This window comes from Telopea speciosissima, unplaced genomic scaffold (assembly GCF_018873765.1).
Source record: "Telopea speciosissima isolate NSW1024214 ecotype Mountain lineage unplaced genomic scaffold, Tspe_v1 Tspe_v1.0100, whole genome shotgun sequence".
Lineage (NCBI taxonomy): Eukaryota > Viridiplantae > Streptophyta > Magnoliopsida > Proteales > Proteaceae > Telopea > Telopea speciosissima.
The window spans coordinates 7,097-24,172 of NW_025317436.1; the positions used below are offsets into that span (position 1 = coordinate 7,097).

At 40.6% G+C, this 17,076-nt stretch overlaps 2 protein-coding genes and 1 non-coding gene across 3 annotated transcripts in view; 2 read left to right on the forward strand and 1 right to left on the reverse strand.

The window, feature by feature from the left end:
* Positions 1-514: 514 nt before the first annotated feature.
* On the reverse strand, positions 515-1,665 carry LOC122647634 (glycosyltransferase family protein 64 C3-like). The gene has a single exon (XM_043840988.1). The coding sequence runs from the start codon at positions 1,569-1,571 to the stop codon at positions 585-587; it is 987 nt and encodes a 328-aa protein (XP_043696923.1). The 5' UTR covers positions 1,572-1,665; the 3' UTR covers positions 515-584.
* A 165-nt stretch (positions 1,666-1,830) lies between these two features.
* Positions 1,831-17,076, forward strand: part of LOC122647635 — a 36,593-nt gene continuing 21,347 nt past the window's right edge. The window contains exons 1-2 of the mRNA XM_043840989.1: positions 1,831-2,080; positions 7,212-7,343. Of these exons, the coding sequence (XP_043696924.1) occupies positions 1,958-2,080; positions 7,212-7,343 (255 nt within the window). The 5' untranslated portion in view covers positions 1,831-1,957. The remainder of the gene's footprint in view (positions 2,081-7,211; positions 7,344-17,076) is intronic.
* On the forward strand, positions 2,612-2,763 carry LOC122647636. Its single transcript, XR_006330942.1, has one exon. It is a non-coding gene; the product is annotated as a small nucleolar RNA snoR137 (small nucleolar RNA).

Genomic DNA, 17,076 nt, shown 5'->3' on the forward strand with positions numbered 1-17,076 from the left:
TAGCATGAAAAGACCACCGCACCCCTAGACCTTTCCACCTTTCTAAGGGGTGTAATGGTCAATCGTGTCGGGCTGTGTCTGGGCACAAGTACACGTGCACACACAACACTGGTTAGCGTTCCTCCCCCAATCTTTATCACCTCCAGTTCCCTGCCCGACCAAGTTCCCCAGTTCCTCTAACAAGGGGGGGGGGACTGGAATGACCACCCTACCCCTGCCCAAACACTCTGCCCGAGTGGGATCCACCATCCCCTATTAGAGGAACTGGGCCGGACAGAAAACTAGAGGAGATAATTTTCCCCCAACGATAATCATATCATGAAGCTCCAATGATACAGGTAATTTTGTCAACCTTGACAATGTACGAAGGAAAAAGTCAGAAATCTAGTTTTGATTACTTCATGAAATTTCCAATAAAAAGGTTGTTATTTATGTAACAAGGTGGGTTACAAATAACAAAATAGTGACTTTATGTGTAATTTGATACGTTACATCATAGTAAAAATCCAACCCTGAAGTTAGCTGCAGTTTGGTATGTTACATTATACTAACAAAACATTTGAGTCAAGCGTTCAAACCAGAACTTACTCATCACAAAACACCAACTTCCCTCCTTTTTCACAGAGCGCTTGTTCTCCAACTGAATTAACTACCTTTCCAGAACTGTATCTCAAAGGCATTCTACCCCAAATCTTATGAAACTCTCTTATACAGCCCCCTCTTCTCTTCCTGTGATCTCCTCTTCTACTACTCAACCCTACCTCTCGCACCAACTTCTCCTCCTCTTTCTCGGATGATTCTCTCTCTTCGTTCCTCGCATCTCCCCAATCTCTCACTTTCTCCGCTCCGATCAAAATCGGCCCAGAATTCGTCCTATCAGCAACAACAAAATTCATCAAAATGTCCTCGCAATTCCGCATTCGATCGACCTCATTTCTCATCTCATCCATTTCGGACTCGCAGCTGTACCTGTAGAGATAATCAGTTTTCAAGATCATGAATTTCGTGAGCACTATCGAGTACTTGTCTGGATGCACAGTATACATCCAAGTCCGCCGCGAAAGATCGAAATCGTGCGATCTCGCAAAGAATCCGATCAAGTTGTCTTGATGAGAACTCCAGATCTTAAATGCGAATTCGACAGATTTGGTGTCGATCTCGATGTCGTCGTCGCAGATCGCAACGGCTCGGGTTGTGATCAAAGAAGGTCTGGGGAGGAATCGGGAGTTGAGACTGTCTGAGGATTGTCGAAGGATGGAAATCGGTGCGCCAACGTAGTAGGAACCGGTGATGTTGATGTTTAATTGGGTTAGGGTTTCGGTTGGGGTGGTTGGGTTACCCCAGAGGATGAAGACTGCTGCGACGAACGGACAGGATGAGTACTTGGCTGCAATCGAACGGAGGAGATGGAAGCGTGACTCGGAGTAGCCGTTGATCAGAACGGTGAGCTGATCTGATCTGAGGGTTTTGGGGTTTGGTTTACTGTGGCATGGATTGGAGGAGAGAGGTCGGAGAGAGAAAGCTACGAGTGGAATGGAGAAGAAGAGGAGAATCACCGAAAATTTTCTCATTATTGTGTCAGATTCCGGTTTCAGAAAGAGGAGAGAGAGAGAGGGGGACGGAAGTTTAAGAGAGATTTCTGCTAGACTGCAAGCTCGTAGAAGGCTAACATGCGCTGTGGGAACATAACATTAGCTTGCTCATGCTGTATGCCTGTGTGTACTACTGTACTGCGCTCCACAGAAAGGTTGGGGTGTGGTGCTAAGTTACGCCAATAGAGGGTATGGCCCAGGTAATTAATGGGCTAGTGAGCCAGTGGGTATGGTTCATTAATGGCATTTTCGTTATTTAAACGACGGCGAAGTGCATTTTGTATCATATTTCCTCTTTAGCATATCCATAATCCACTCATGGAGGTGTAGTTAGAGATATTGGTTTCTTTCTTTTTGCAGCTTTAATGGCGATCTCGATTGTATCCTCAAAGCTCAATTTTTCAAATGTATTTCCATTCTTAAATTCAGTAAAGAGTCATTCATTAAAGCCAGCGCATTGCATGCCGCTCCAACAGAGCCAAGAACAGGTAAAAATTGCAAAAATTCGGTGAGATTACTTAATTGTTCTGGGCGTTCTGGCTATATTTTCCCTTATTTTTGTTCAAAAAGAAATAAACCAACAGCCCACATTCAGTGAACTATGCTTTTTCTGTCTCCGAAGCCGACCATTAAATTTACAAGAGTCAATCTATCATGATTTGTGGTGCTTGCATAGATACATTTATTAGTTGCTCCAATGGATAATGGATGTAACACGTGTACAAACGGCTGAATTACTGGTTCTTGTTTTGTTTGTTTTGTTATATTTATTTACAAATTCATATAAGATGATCGTATTTTCATAGTTGTATCTGTTACCTTCCAAGAATAAATGAATTTGTTGATGCTTTTCAATTCCCTCACTCACCCTAAACTCCAGGCTCCTAGTACTTCAGGTGGTGTTTCACAATAGGCTTTATTTCTGTGGTAATAGAAGTTTATCCGAAAAAAAACTGAAAATTTCCCTTTTCTTTGCTTAATCATTATAATTGTTAGATAAAAAACTTAGGAGAGTTGGAGTTGCTTTTCCTTGTGGACTCTCTCTGTGATTCAGAATGGGGGATGTCCATATTTGGAAGCACAGATTGATTGGAGAAGATTTCTTGCCAGTATCAAACAACCTTGTGTGTTCTATCATGATGCACCATGTTACCTTACTCCTTGTATACTTTTTATTCTCCTTCAATCTTCAGTATGGAAGAGCATGGTTGTTCTTTCAAGTTGCATCATTTTGCCTGTCACCTGATATGAGGTGGAGATTTTTTTTTGATGAATAAAAAAAATTATATTACCAAAGTCCGAGGGGGGCGAGAAGGAAAAAGGGGGGGGGAATATACAAAGGAGGGAGAGAGGGGAGGGGGGGGGGAGAAACAGACCCAACTAAGGGGACCGTAAAAGAGCACTATCTAATCACCAGGATACAACAATATGCCTCCTTGGGAAATCCAAAAAAGTCTTATGAGGCAAAAAACTAAGCTTAGAGGAGACATCCGAAAAGATGGCTTTCCAAATCAGATTAAAGGAACGGGAGTTGGAGGTCCATCTCCTAAGGTTCCTCTCCATCCAAATGTGATAAAGAGTTGCGACAAACACAAGCTTGCCAATAGTGTCACAGATAGAGCAGCCAAGGAAAGTCATGACTATCCGGAGCCACTCTCGAGCGAAAGGAAGGGGTCTCCTGCTGCGAGGCCAAATAAACAAATGGGCATTTTTCCATATGGTAGAGGTGAATGGGCAATCAAAGAAGAGGTGGTCAATGTCTTTGGAACCGCTTCAACAGAAGATGCAAGAAGGGGGGAATAGGGATTCTTCGGTGAAGAAGGAAGGCTTGGGTTGGAAGGCAAAGGTTAAGGGTTCTCCAGGCTATGAAGCTATGGCGAGGGATGTGACCTTTAAACCAAACTAGCTTGTGCTATTGGACAGTAGGGGCTTGGGTCCTAACTAGGTTCCAAACAGATCTAAAGCTAAAAAGGCCGTTTGAGGAGGGGAGCCAAATAACCTTGTCCGCATGAGTTGGGGGGGGGGGGATAGGGGAACAGGGGAAGGGAGTTTCAGATCAGGGAGAGGGTAAGGGGAAGAAGGGAAAGGGGGGGGGTCCAAGATCCATGAGAGATGATGGTAGAAAGGGGGGCTGACTTGGGAATGCCAGAGGAGTAAATTGCTCTAGCCCCAAAGAAGTTATAGAGGACTCCATTGGGGTGCCATGGGTCGAGCCAGAGGGAGATGGATGACCCATCAGCAATAGTAGAGGAGGTGGCTCTAAGGGCCAATGGGCGAAGGAGGAGGATCTTGCACCAGACCCATGAGGAATCCAAAGGGATGGAGACGGTCCAAATGGAGTCATTTTTTAGGAGATGGGAGTAAACCCAATGAACCCAAATGGAGTCATGCTTAGAGGATATTTTCCAAATAAGCTTCAGAATTCCCGCAGTATTGGAGTCGCGGATACGGCGAATGCCAAGGCCTCCTTCAGATTTGGGAAGGCAGATGGATTTCCAGTTGACTGGATGGAGGAATTTGGAGGTTTCCTTCCCTTTCCAAAGAAAAGAACAAAAGAGGGTTTCCATTGCTTTGATGGTGGCTTTGGGTAGGCCAAAGATGCCACACCAATAAATGTAAGAAGATTGGAGAACTGATCTAATGCATTCGAGCCTACCCGCGTAGGAAAGAAGTCTACCTTTCCAGAGTTGAAGACACTTGCGGATATTGTCGAGTATGGGTGTGCAATGATGATTGGAGAACCTAGCAGGGATAAGGGAAAGACCCAGGTATTTCACTGGGAGGGAGCCCAAGGAAAAGCCCGTTAGGCGGAGGAAGGTGTCTCTATCAGAATCCGAGACACCAGAGAGGAAGAGTTTGGATTTAAGGTGGTTAATAAGGAGGCCAGAGAGACTTTCGAAAAGGTGAAGGGAAGACATGATGGCAGAGATGGAGGAGGGGGAAGCTTTGGAGAAGATCATAAGAGCGTCCGCAAAGGCCAGGTGGGTGAGGTTTAGGTGCTTGCATTTGGGAATGGGGGAGATAAGGTGAAGGTCCGTTTTGGAAATTGGGTTCATGCTTTCCAATTTTCTTTGTTTGGGAGTAGTCATTAAAATTTGGAGATTATGTCCTTGCTGTGGCATTTTTTCCGCCCAGTAACCTTTGTCTCTTGGTTCTGTTTTGGGGCAACTTCTCAAAAATATTTCAACTTGGCAAAAAAGATTCAGTTTATTGATCTAGTTACCCATCAAATAGTTCAATGAGACAAAACTAGGCTTATTTTCATGCTTATCAGAACCAAGTCAATCCAAAAACTTATGGTGAAGTAACTGGATTTCCTGATGTGTAGCATTCACTGAATTGGCTTGGGAGGAATCGTCGCATTTTATTGCAATCAGTTCTAAAACCAGATTGGATTAGAAAGAAAATCTAGAATTGGTTTTGTGACCTTATGAATGTTAATATTAATGGAAAGAATATCCACAGTGAATCATTTGACATACAGGAGTCCTGGTTTCAAGGAAAAGGTATACTGCAAAAGATATCTTGTCAGAAGTAGCTGAAACCCCAGATTGTTAGCTCAAACTCGGTAGCATCTATAAGGATTCGAAGGATAATGAATAGTACTATTTGAAACCCATGCGGTGATCTCATTGTTGGTTTATCCATTAAAATGGTAATATGGTTTATGTCTGACCCTAGGGTTCATCTATATGTGTTACACATATGCAAAAGAGGTGCATCTGTTCTGGAGATGGGTTGGCATCAATTTCATGGTGTCCTTGTTCAAATAGTCCAGCCTTATTTTTATGATGGAAAGTCTGAATCTAGAAGCCTTTTGGTGTCATACTGGTTCTAAGAAATCTAATAAACATATAATTAAATTTAGGTGGTAATGCTTTACAGTTTACACATAGATAGAGAGACCCATACGGGGACAGTTACGTATATGCTGTTTATGACTTGGGTAGTAATAATTCTTCACGGAGTGATTGAAAAGCAAGAAAAAAAAATTGCTTTGTTCCAAGATGGACTATGACTTTAAAATTTCAGATCTAAAGGCTAGTTCCTTGTCTTCACAAGTTTTGCTTTCTTTTACTGCATACTACATGTAAGGTTTTAGCCCTTGTCTCCCATATAGGCCAGTAACATTTTTGTTTTCCATCTGTGGACCTATGATAGCCTTTCCAAATTCCCATCCCTGCCAATTCAGATGGGGGTTTGGGCGTGGGGGGGGGGGGGGGAGATCCCATTATCTACTGGGTGTACTGGGAGAATATATTTTGACACAATTTTCTAGATGCCTGCCATTTTAACCTAAATGCCAGTGCAGTGTCAGCGCAAGTGCTTGGTAGCACCAAATTAAATGTTTTTTGAATAGTCTAGAGAAATCACTTAGGATATCATCATGTACTCGTACTCATGTTTTAGGTATGAATATATAAGGATTTTAAGTTCCAGCAAAGCTCAAAATAAAATATGGAGAACAAGGGGAAACACCTTCAATGTCTGTCCCTTTACAGAGTTTAAGCTTAAAGATGTACAATTAAATCATACAATCACCTTACCATCCAATGACTTCTAATCTTCGGATTGGTTACCTCAAAGTGTACTTCCAAGGACTTGATTTTCGAGGATTTTAAGCATTCTTTCTCTCAAATTGTGAGTTTTAGGATTGAAAGAGAGAGTGCCAGCCCAGGTGGGGGATAGAAATACTAAGGTGTTAACTACCTCCAATGGTGTTTGCTCTGAAAAAGAGATAAATCTGGAGATAAATTAAAATACCCATTACCCAATCCTTCCCTTCCCACATGTGCCAACCAAAAGAAGGAGGGAAAAAAAGAAAATGAAGAAAACCTTGAAGATGTTGGCAAATCTTGTTGGGCAACACTTTATGAGACTAGTTACTTTCCATGCAATAGATAAGGCCTTAAGGCTGGCCAGTTCTATGACATCTGCTAATCATCTGCTCTTCAGAATTTTTTGCATACGATCGAGTGGAAGATATCTCATTGCTTTAGAGAAGCGAATCCGGTTGCGGACTACCTTGCTAAATCGGTGGCTAAGTTTGAAGTCTCTTCATGTTTAGTCTCTTGGGCTGGTTCTGTTGTTGAGGATCTTAGGATTGATGTCACAAAGGGGACCTAGATTTCGTTTGTTTTAATTTTGCTTGCTGGTTGTTTGCCCTCTGTTCGATCACCCTCTGATGATGTTGCCGTAGGTGGGTGATTGTTCTCAGTTGGGTGTTTCGTTTTTTGTTTCTGGTTTTTCTTCTGCTTGTACATTCTTTCTTTCTCTTCTAATATATACGGCCTTTAAGCCAAAAAAAAAAAAATTTGCTAATATCTGGAGCATATTCAGGAATTATAGTTGGTTGAGAAATTTGATTGTTCACTACACAATATGTTGTGAAATTTGGTGTTTTCTTTGCTGAAATCTGTTAGATAAAGTGCTTTAGTTCTTCTTTCAATGGTATGTTGTTGGTTGCTAGCTTTGACCGTTGATCAAAGGAATATTGGTGTCTGTGATCATCACAAGCTTACGTATGTGATCTGCTGCTTATCTTTGACAGCATTTCTTACACACTTCTTTTTTTATAATTCTCAACCTACAACCAACCTTGTGCTTTCTACTCCGAAGGAGGATGCCGGAATTATGTGTGAACCTTGCAAAGGCAAAGGATGGCTGCTTTGTGGTTTTTGCAATGGACAAAAAACCAACGTGCAAGCAGAAAACAACCGAATCTACCGTCGCTGTCCATCATGCCGAGCTGTAAGTGGTCTCTTCTACTGTTGGTACCAGGGTTTTAATAACTGGAATCGGGGTCCAAATCGTTCAGAGCCAATTCCGATCTGAATCGGATTGGAATCTGTCTGAATTGGTCCGCTCCAACTGAGTCTAAGCTATTTTGGATTTAAAACAGAATCGGTCCGATTTTACTTGAAATACAAAGTAAATGACCAGGAATCGGCCGATCCGATTCTTGCAACCATGGTTGGAACCATACAGAAAGAATTAAACAGTTGAGGCTAATGACTTTTCTGTTTATAGAATGGACAATGGAAGATGTTAAGGAAACTTCACCAAACTTTCATTAACATAGTATTCCTGTATCAGGATTTGGGATTGTGGTGGATATGTACATTTCCCATTTTTGTTACTAGGAAAGTGGTCATCATATTTGTTACGAAATGTTTGTGATAGTTGGAGTCCATCATTACTTGCCATATCAGCATAAATGGTGGGTCCACGATAGGAAAAGTGTCTTAATAGTGAGCTAAAAATAACAGAGAATTATAAAGACACCATTAAATTCCATTTGAAATGACGTTCTTGTAATTTTATTAAGCTTGAACTCACTAGTTAACCATTTCCACTGCTTGTTTCAAGTCAAATTTTGAACTGGGAAATAGATGTCGCATCCTCTCTCACATTAATTCCCCCATGGTCATCCAGCAGTTTTCAGATGGCCAAAAAACTGACCTTGTGACAAAATCAAATGTCACTAACTGGACATTACATTCGTAAACTGGATTAAGAATCAAAGATTGTGCGTAGGGGGGCGGGTGAAATAGAGAAATTATCTATAAGACTCCTTAAAGAAATTTTCTTAACTAAAAAACCTATTGTTTAATTTATATATTCGTCAAATCCGAGAAAAGACAAGATCCTCTCTCTGTTCCTCCCTTGATTTTGCATTTTAATTCTTAAAAAAATGGGCCAATAAAGAAATCCCTCCAAAAATGGATATACTTTTATCTAATATTGTCAGTGATGCCCTATATAAACAAGAAATTATACAAAGACATTAGAACTTGACATTTAGAAGTATTTGTAGTGGTTGGATAGTGATTTTCATGAGGGTAATGTTTGTCATTTTATAATTATAATTTCTATCATCTAAAATGTATAAGGAAATGATAAAGAGGTAGATTTTTGTGTTGTACAAGCGGAATAACCATGCTTTGCGTCAGGGAATCAGGTTAGTGTAGAAGAGTAAAGATAGAAGATGAAAAACGAAAACTATATATGGGGGACAATAATTTTCTAGTCTGACATGTCTAAATTGGAATCTCTTGATATGCGATGCTGTTCTGCCATGTGAAAGGCTAATATGGTCAATCCAATTGTGGGATAGATATAGGCACTGTTTGTGGATGGTCTACATGTCAAATTTCATGGCAGTCTTAAATATATATCCAACCATCTTGTATTTTTTTCTCTTGTTATACTGTTGGCCATTAAATATGTGGATGATTTGGCAACTTTGGCAATTAGATGGATTAGGGACGATGTGTATTGTCCATTTGTCAAATTTCAATCCTAAACTCGGTCACATGGGCCACCATGTATTGGACCATTCACTTGGCCATCCAAATTTGACCAAAATCTGCCTGTTGATTATGCCACATAATGTAGGGTTCTAGCCTTCAAGGTCCTCTGAACACTTCTCTTTTGACCCACGTTGGTTACTGCTCTCCCATTGGTTGACATATTAAGGGAAGGGGTCCATTCAAAATGAAAAGAGGAAGAAATCCTTCATTATCTTTTTTTTATTGAATGATATTTTTTTCTTAATTTGTAAGTTAAAAATTTTAACTGGGTAATGAAATTGTTCATGGTTAACCCTTTCCCGACCTTCCTCTTTTACACTACTCTTTTTATGTGGCGATTCCCTAATTGTTAAAAATACTAAAAGATGTAAGAGAAGCAAAAAGAACAAAATAGACTTCAACTTGACTCTTCCATCCATGTTTTGCCTCCTGCACTCTCACCCCCACTTTCTCCTATTCCCCTCCCCTCCCCTCCTTTTGGTCTTTGTGTCCTGCTCCTCTGATAGTCTAGTAACCTGATGTTTGTAATTGTTGACAGATCAGAATTAGAGAACAATCATGCTTGGATAGTCTAAGACTGACCCCAAGCTTTATATTTATAATGATAAAAAACATTACATGGACAGAATTGCCCTTACATACTAGAAAGCATAATAAAGAGCAATAAAGAGGTAAAAAGTCCAAAATACCCCCACAATATTCTGGCCCATACAATCCAATACTCCCCCTCAAGTTGGTGCATAAATGTCATACATGCCCAACTTGACTAGAATAGGATGAAACATCTTGTTACTCAACCCTTTAGTGAACACATCGGCTATCTGATCGGTAGACTTCACAAAAGGAACACAGATAAGTCCGGCTTTGAGCTTCTCCTTGATGAAATGTCGATTAACCTCCACATGCTTAGTATGATCTTGCTGGACAGGATTATGAGCAATGCTAATGGCAGGTTTATTATCACAATATAACATCATGGGAAGATGGACAGCATCACCAATATCCTGCAATAATCCTCTAAGCCACAAAAGTTCACAGATTCCTTGTACTAAGGCATGGAACTCTGCTTCAGCACTGGACTTTGCCACAATATTTTGCTTCTTGCTACGCCATGTGATAAGGTTTCCACCCACAAAAAACAATATCCAAAAATGGATTTTCTGTTAGTAGAGCCAACCTAATCGGCATCAGTATAAGCTTTAACTTTTAGATGACTACTGGGAGATAAAAGTATCCATTTTCCTGGAGCAGACTTCAAATATCGCAAGATGCGAAGAACTGCCTCCATATGAGAGGAATAAGGATCATGCATAAACTGGCTTACCAAACTCGCCGCAATGGCTATGTCCGGTCGTGTATGAGAGAGATAGATCCGCTAGCCCACTAATTGCTGATAACGACCTTTGTCAACAGGTTCACGTTCTTTCTCCTTAAGTCTTGTAGTAGCTTCCATGGGAGTATCTGAAGGATGACACCCTAACAGTCTAGTTTCAGACAATAGATCTAGGATATATTTTCTTCGAGAAAGAAAGATGCCCTTTGAAGATCGAGCAACCTTTATCCCTAGAAAATATTTTAGGGTTCCCAGATCCTTTATTTCAAACTCACGGCTAAGGAAGAGCTTCAATTTGTTGATCTCATCACCATCATTTCCGGTTACTACAATATCATCAACATTGACTATGAGGATAGTTACCTTATCACCAATTCTTTTGATGAACAAGGTATGATCAACATTTTTGCTTGTATCCCACAGAAACCATAGCCTTGTGAAAGCTACCGAACCAAGCTCTAGGCGTCTGTTTCAACCCATAGAGAGCCCACTTCAATTTACAAATCTTGCCCCTAGTAGTACCATCAGAGAAGCCTGGTGGAATGTCCATATATACCTCTTCCTCTAGTTCTTTATGGAGGAAGGCATTCTTCACATCCAACTGCTGAAGATCCCATCCAAGATTCACAACACAAGGTAGTCAACTCCATATGTCTGAGTAAAGCCCTGTGCAACCAAACGTGCCTTGTGTCAATCCACTGTTCCATCTGCCTTCTGTTTGATCACAAACACCCATTTACATCCCACTGGTTTTTTCCCTGGAGGAAGAGCCACAAGATCCCATGTATTATTTTTTTGTCAATGCTCTCATTTCTTCCAACATTGCTGCCTTCCACTTTTCATCTGTAGATGCTTCCTGCCAATTTTTAGGAATGGAAACAAAAGAAAGAGAAGATACGAATGCATGAAAGGAAGGAGAAAGAGAACTATAAGAAACAAAACGAGATCTGAGATGTTGAGTACAAGTCCTAGTACCTTTGCGATGAGCAATAGGTAGGTCGGAAGAAGAGGTCTTACCAGGAGAAGAAGGATCTGGATCTTGAGTCGGCAACTGAATGGGTATTGGTGCTACACTGGATCGAAGCTGCCCTTTTTTGGAACATCTTGTATAGGTGATAATATTCGAGTTGTCTATTCTCTTCTAAAATTCACCAATGGTTCTCTGGACTGGAGTCAGCTCCCCCTGAATAGGAACATCACCACTACTATTTTTTATGGTCTCCCCCTGTAAAGGATTCCCCTCGGATGAAGGGGCAGCAGTTAAAGGAGGCTGGACAGCAGCCACAGGAGGCTGGGCATTAGATAAAAGAGGGGGAATCTTAAGAGGAGGAACCTCAAAGGACACCACATCTTCACTAGAAATCTCCCCTTGAAGAGGTGGTGAAGAATAATATGAAAAACTTTCATGAAAAACAACATCCATACTGACTAGCGTACGACGGGAAGGGGGATGGAAACACTTATAACCTTTCTGGGTTGTAGAATAACCCAAAAAAATACACCGTAAGCCATGAGGTTCAAGTTTGCTTGGAGATTTTGTATCTCTAGCATAACACACAACCAAACACTTTGGGAGAAACCACAAAGGATGAATTCTGAAGTAAAATTTCAGCCAGAGTACGGGAGTCAAGAACTCTAGAAGGTAACCTATTAATGAGATAGGCGGCAGTGAGAATAGCATCCCCCCAATATTGGGAGGGAAAATGTCAAGCAAACATCAAGGCCCTAGCAACTTCTAATAAGTGGCGATTCTTCCTTTCAGCCGCATCATTCTGGGCTGGGGTATCGACACAACTAGTCTGGCGAATAATGCCATGGTTAGCCAAGTATTTTTGAAATTGAGATTCTTTATACTTGGTTCCATTATCACTTCTCAAAATTTTGAGAGTAGCCTGGAACTGAGTTTGGACCTTCTTATGAAAATGCTGAAACATAAAAAACCTGATTTTTTGTGTGCATAAGATATACCCAAGTGTTCCTAAAATGACGGTCAATAAAAGACACAAACCAACAATGACCAGAAAGAGAAGTTTAACGACTAGGGCCCCAAACATCAGAATTGATCAAATGAAAACAAGAACTCTTTTTATTTGATATAGAATAAGTTAAACGTGTCTGTTTGGCCAGGACACAAGCCTCACAAAAGTAATCAGATTTATCACAATCTTTGAATAAAGCAAGAAATAAATAAGATAACGTTCCTAATGGGGGTGACCTAATCTAGAGTGCCATTGGTAAACTTCTGAAGAGACAAAGGAGTTCTGGTGGTGGAGGTGCCATTGGTGGAGAAAGACAACCATCATCAAGCAAGTACAATCCACCTTGCAATTTACCACATCCAATCGTCTTCCCTATCACCAGATCCTGAAAAACACAGTGGGAAGGGGAAAAAATTACTTTGCAATTAAGATCACGAGTAAGATTACTAATAGAAAGGAGGTTAGTAGTAAAATTAGGAATGTGCAAAACAGAAGACAAAGTAAGAGAGGACGTGCAGTTGATGATTCCCTTGCTAGAGATGGAGTAAAGGGAACCATTAACTACCTTGACCTTATCTTTCCCAGAAGTGGGAGAATAGCGATGGAAAAGGCTAGAGGAACCAGTCATGTGATCCGTAGCTCCAGAATCTATGATCCAAGGATGGGAAGCTAGGGAAGCACTATGACCACCAAATGAAATACCTGACCAGGCAAAGTTTGAACCTGAAGGAGCAGAAGAATTGGCAATAGTGGATGTAGTAGAGGTAGTAGTAGCGGAAGCGGAAGACCTTAGCACACGTAGGAATGCCTATAGATCATCCTGGGATAGACCAATGCCAGTAGATAGGGCTGTAGTAATAGATTCAGAGTGATTGGCCTTGTTTTTTGTCTTCTTCTTGGCAGCCCGTTTAGCTTCAAAGTCAGCTGGTTTCCCATGAAGTTTCCAACATTTTTCTTTGTTGTGGTAAGGTTTGTGACAGTGCTCACAAGTAACAGATCCTGTGGTAGAATTACCAAGAGATAGATTGACAACAGGGGCAGTGGGAGCCGGGGCAGCAGTCTGTAGGGCTGATCTATCAGTAATAGGAGGGTGTAACATAGCAGCCCGACGGTTTTCTTCAGAGGAGACCAAGGCATAGGACTGCTCAAGTGTGGGAAAAGGAGAATGGCCCAACACTTGAACACGAATCTGGTCATACTCAACACTCAACCCTGCCAAGAAGTCATAGACCCTGATCTTATCCACATGTTTCTTATAGGCAGCAATGTCAGCAGCTGTAGTAGGGTGGAAATCAGAAAAGTGGTCCAATTGTTGCCAGAGGCTGCGCAGAGTAGCATAGTATTTAGAGACTGACAAATCTCCCTGAGTAGTATGAAGGACCTTTTTTTTGAGTTCACAAACTTGGGCATCATTGCCAAGCTGCCCGTATGTTTTCTTGCAAGCCGACCAGATCTAAGAAGCTGTATCAAGGAGAAGAAACCCATGTGCAAGGTCTGAAGTCATAGAATCAATCAGGTAGGACATGAGAACCCCATTGTTGGCAAGCCATCTAGTTTGAAGAGGACCAGGTTCAAGTGGCATAACACTGGTGCCATCAATCTGGCCAGTAAGGCCACGGCCAGCAATGGCAAAGGAGGCAGACCAAGACCACAACAGGTAGTTTGAGCCATCCATTTTGATGGGATTAGGAGGAAAATTGTGGTATTCTGAATTGCCATGGCCATCATGATCAGAAGTAGCAGTGGAAGTGACCGAGTCACCCATAAGTGCAGAGAAGCTATGGGGATGAGAAACCCAATAAAAAGTCCAAGATAAACTTTAGAAATTGAAGTAGAGAGTCCTTCTAGGATGAGGATATGCCTCCAAAAATCAGCAGCAGTAGACAAGTGAAACCCTTAGATCGATATTGCCAGGGTTTTGAAAAAAACCTTGTTTTGCTGAAATCAATATAGGAGAGAATGGCCCAAAAAACTGAATGGAGGAGGCTGCAACTGTAGTTGAGTGTGCCTTTATAAGTAGTGAAGCACCCTTCAAAAAAGCAGAACCAATAGAAATCAGCAACTCCAAGATCGATAGTTGTCAAGGTTTTCTCAAAACCCTGTTTTGTTGGAAAAAATCGATCAAAGTAGGTCTTCAATATGATTGGAGATAGGAACTTATTCAGAAAAGAAACCCTGCTGCAGTTGTTGGTCTTCAATGAGGGAGATTGGTTCCTTGTAGTTGAGATAGAAGCAATCCAAAAAACTTGAAGCTCCAAATATCGCAGGCAGGTTGCTTGTCCCTATCGATCAAAAACTCCTTAGCATGGAATGAGGTAATAGAGGGCAGCAACTGGATCTATAGATCACCTCATCAGTGCTGCCCTAGTGGGAGAATAAAGAACAAAGGAGATCAAGACAGAAGGAGGAGGGAAGAAGAAATCGAGAGTGAAAGGGAGGGGAAGAAGAAATCGAGAATGGAAGAAGGGAAGGTCCCTAATTCATAACCTGCTCTGATACCATGTTGACAGATCAGAATTAGAGAACAATAATGCTTGGATAGTCTAAGGTTGACCCCAAGCTTTATTTTTATAATGATCAAAAACATTACATGGACAGAATTGCCCTTACATACTAGAAAGCATAATAAACAGCAATAAAGAGGGAAAAAGTCCAGAATACCCCCACAGTATTCTAGCCCATACAATCCAACAGTAATATTCCATACCAGTAGCCACATGAACTGGCATATTGTTGGACTAACCATTTTTTTTATTCAGAGTTTGAACTGTCTTGCTTCCTTGTCTTGAAGAACTCATTACTGTACTTATTAATTGTTTTGTTTGTTGCTTTAATGTTTGATAATGATGAAGAAATAGTCCATAATTTAAGGCAGAAAGTACTTAAAATGCCATCAAACCAATATCTTCTCAAGGTCAATACCCTCACAGTCAGGTTTGTCTTTTGTTTCTCAAATCGTTCAACGTCTCAACCATTGTTCTGAAGAACTCGTACTTCCATAGTTGTTATGGGGCTTGTCAGTTGATTGTTGCATTGACAAAGTACTATCCTGCACTCTGCCATATACTCTGTCTTATTCCCAAATGAATTATTTTCCTTCTAGATTATAAATACAAGGTTTGCAGATGAAGGAGGAGGAGCTTTTGCTTCTTTTTTTGCATCCCCTCTAATGTAGCCCTAGATTGGTGGGAGACCAATTAGGAGCCAGTACACCAGGATCTAATATGAACTGGTAGTCCAATTGGGGTAGAATATGATTTTAGGTCAAAATTAAGGATAGGGTTTGGTGAAGGTTAGGGTTTGAGGTGCTGGTTATGCCAGGCAGGTGTAGTCCATTAGTGAAGGTTACGTTAAGTTTTGATGGAGGAATGTATGCTGGAATGAATTGGCAGCAAGTTAGGTTTACGGTTTTAAAAGGTGGAAGATGATGGAACCTAGGGTTTATAATAATAGGAAATCAGGTGGTAGAATGGGCTTAATATTTAGGTTAAGTGTGGGTAGGGTGGAGGGTAATATATGTTGAAAGTTACAACTAAATCAGATGGTTAAATCTGGAGTTATGGAGGTTTCCTAGTAGAGATAGGAGAGAGGGGTAAAAGTGTAATTTCAGACAATCTGGGTAGATGATAATGAAATTTGGATCGGGTCTCTCTTAGGGTTTGAGGAAGATTCGATCAAAATTTTAGCAGGTTCTAACAGTTAGATTTGGCTGGGCATAATTATCGCGAAAATCACCTTGCATGTGACCTTCTGGAAGGGAAAAAGAATAGTTGCAGGTTTTAGGATATGGGAAAAATAAAAAAAGATGGGGAAAAACTAGGGTTGGGGCTGTAGAGGATTAGAAGAAGAATGGAGGGGATGGGAATCACTTCTAACTTACTGTTGTTGCAGAAACTCTCTGGTAGTAGCCATAGTTATCAAGGCGCTGCCTAGGCGTCTAGGCGGTTTTGTTGGGGCCTAGGTGACCTCCGCCTTATTGCAAGGCGCCTTGTTTGAATCCAATAAAAATAGTTAAAAAATCAAATTCCAAAAGGATAAAAAGTCAACCCCCCAGTTCAAGAACAAAAACTGGATTTTCGTCGGTAGGTAAAATTTTCAACTTTCTAATGCTGGGGCTTTTCTCAAATCGAAAAATTCTATAAATCTTAATATGGTAAAACATTGCTAAAAACCAAAAGTGCGGTAAAATATTCATTTGTTTTGATATCTAAAAAAATATTTTCATTCAGAGCGATTTTGACAGCACTCACGCATATCAAATAAAGTTTGACCGGAACATAATTTCTTCAATATAAATCAGATTTAAGCAATTTTGGATTTGTTGGAAATCTGGTTTTGTGCTTTACTTAATACTAAAAGTGTCATGTAAAAATAAAATCATTTGACTAGACAAACTTCTTAGAGAACAAGAACATTTCTCTAAATCGAGAACAATTTAATTACTTATAGATAAGATCATATTTTCTAAGAACAATATAAACCAAATGTATGTTTGATTGTTGCAAACTTCCAATAGCTTGCTTCTTCAGTTCTGTTGTCATCTAGTTCTATGTTGATTTTTGATGAATTGATGTGGCTTAATATTAATTTTTGATGACTTGATGTGACATAATGTGGCTTAATGTTGATTTTTTATGACTTGAGAAGGCTTGATGTTGATTTTTGATGATATAAGGTATATATTGTAGCATATTAAATATTGTTAGAAAAGGGGGAAATATAAAAATAGCACTTTGGCGTGCCTTGGTCGCCTAGGCGATGCCCAAGGTACTAAAACTCGGAACTCGGTACCAACTCGGTCCCTTGAAAAATCGAGTCGAGTCTAGATCTCGCCGGGTTGGTGCATTTTTTTTTTTTTT

Excerpts from the sequence above, each read along its gene's own strand:
- LOC122647634 (XM_043840988.1), bottom strand. The coding sequence starts at position 1,571 with ATGAGAAAATTTTCGGTGATTCTCCTCTTCTTCTCCATTCCACTCGTA.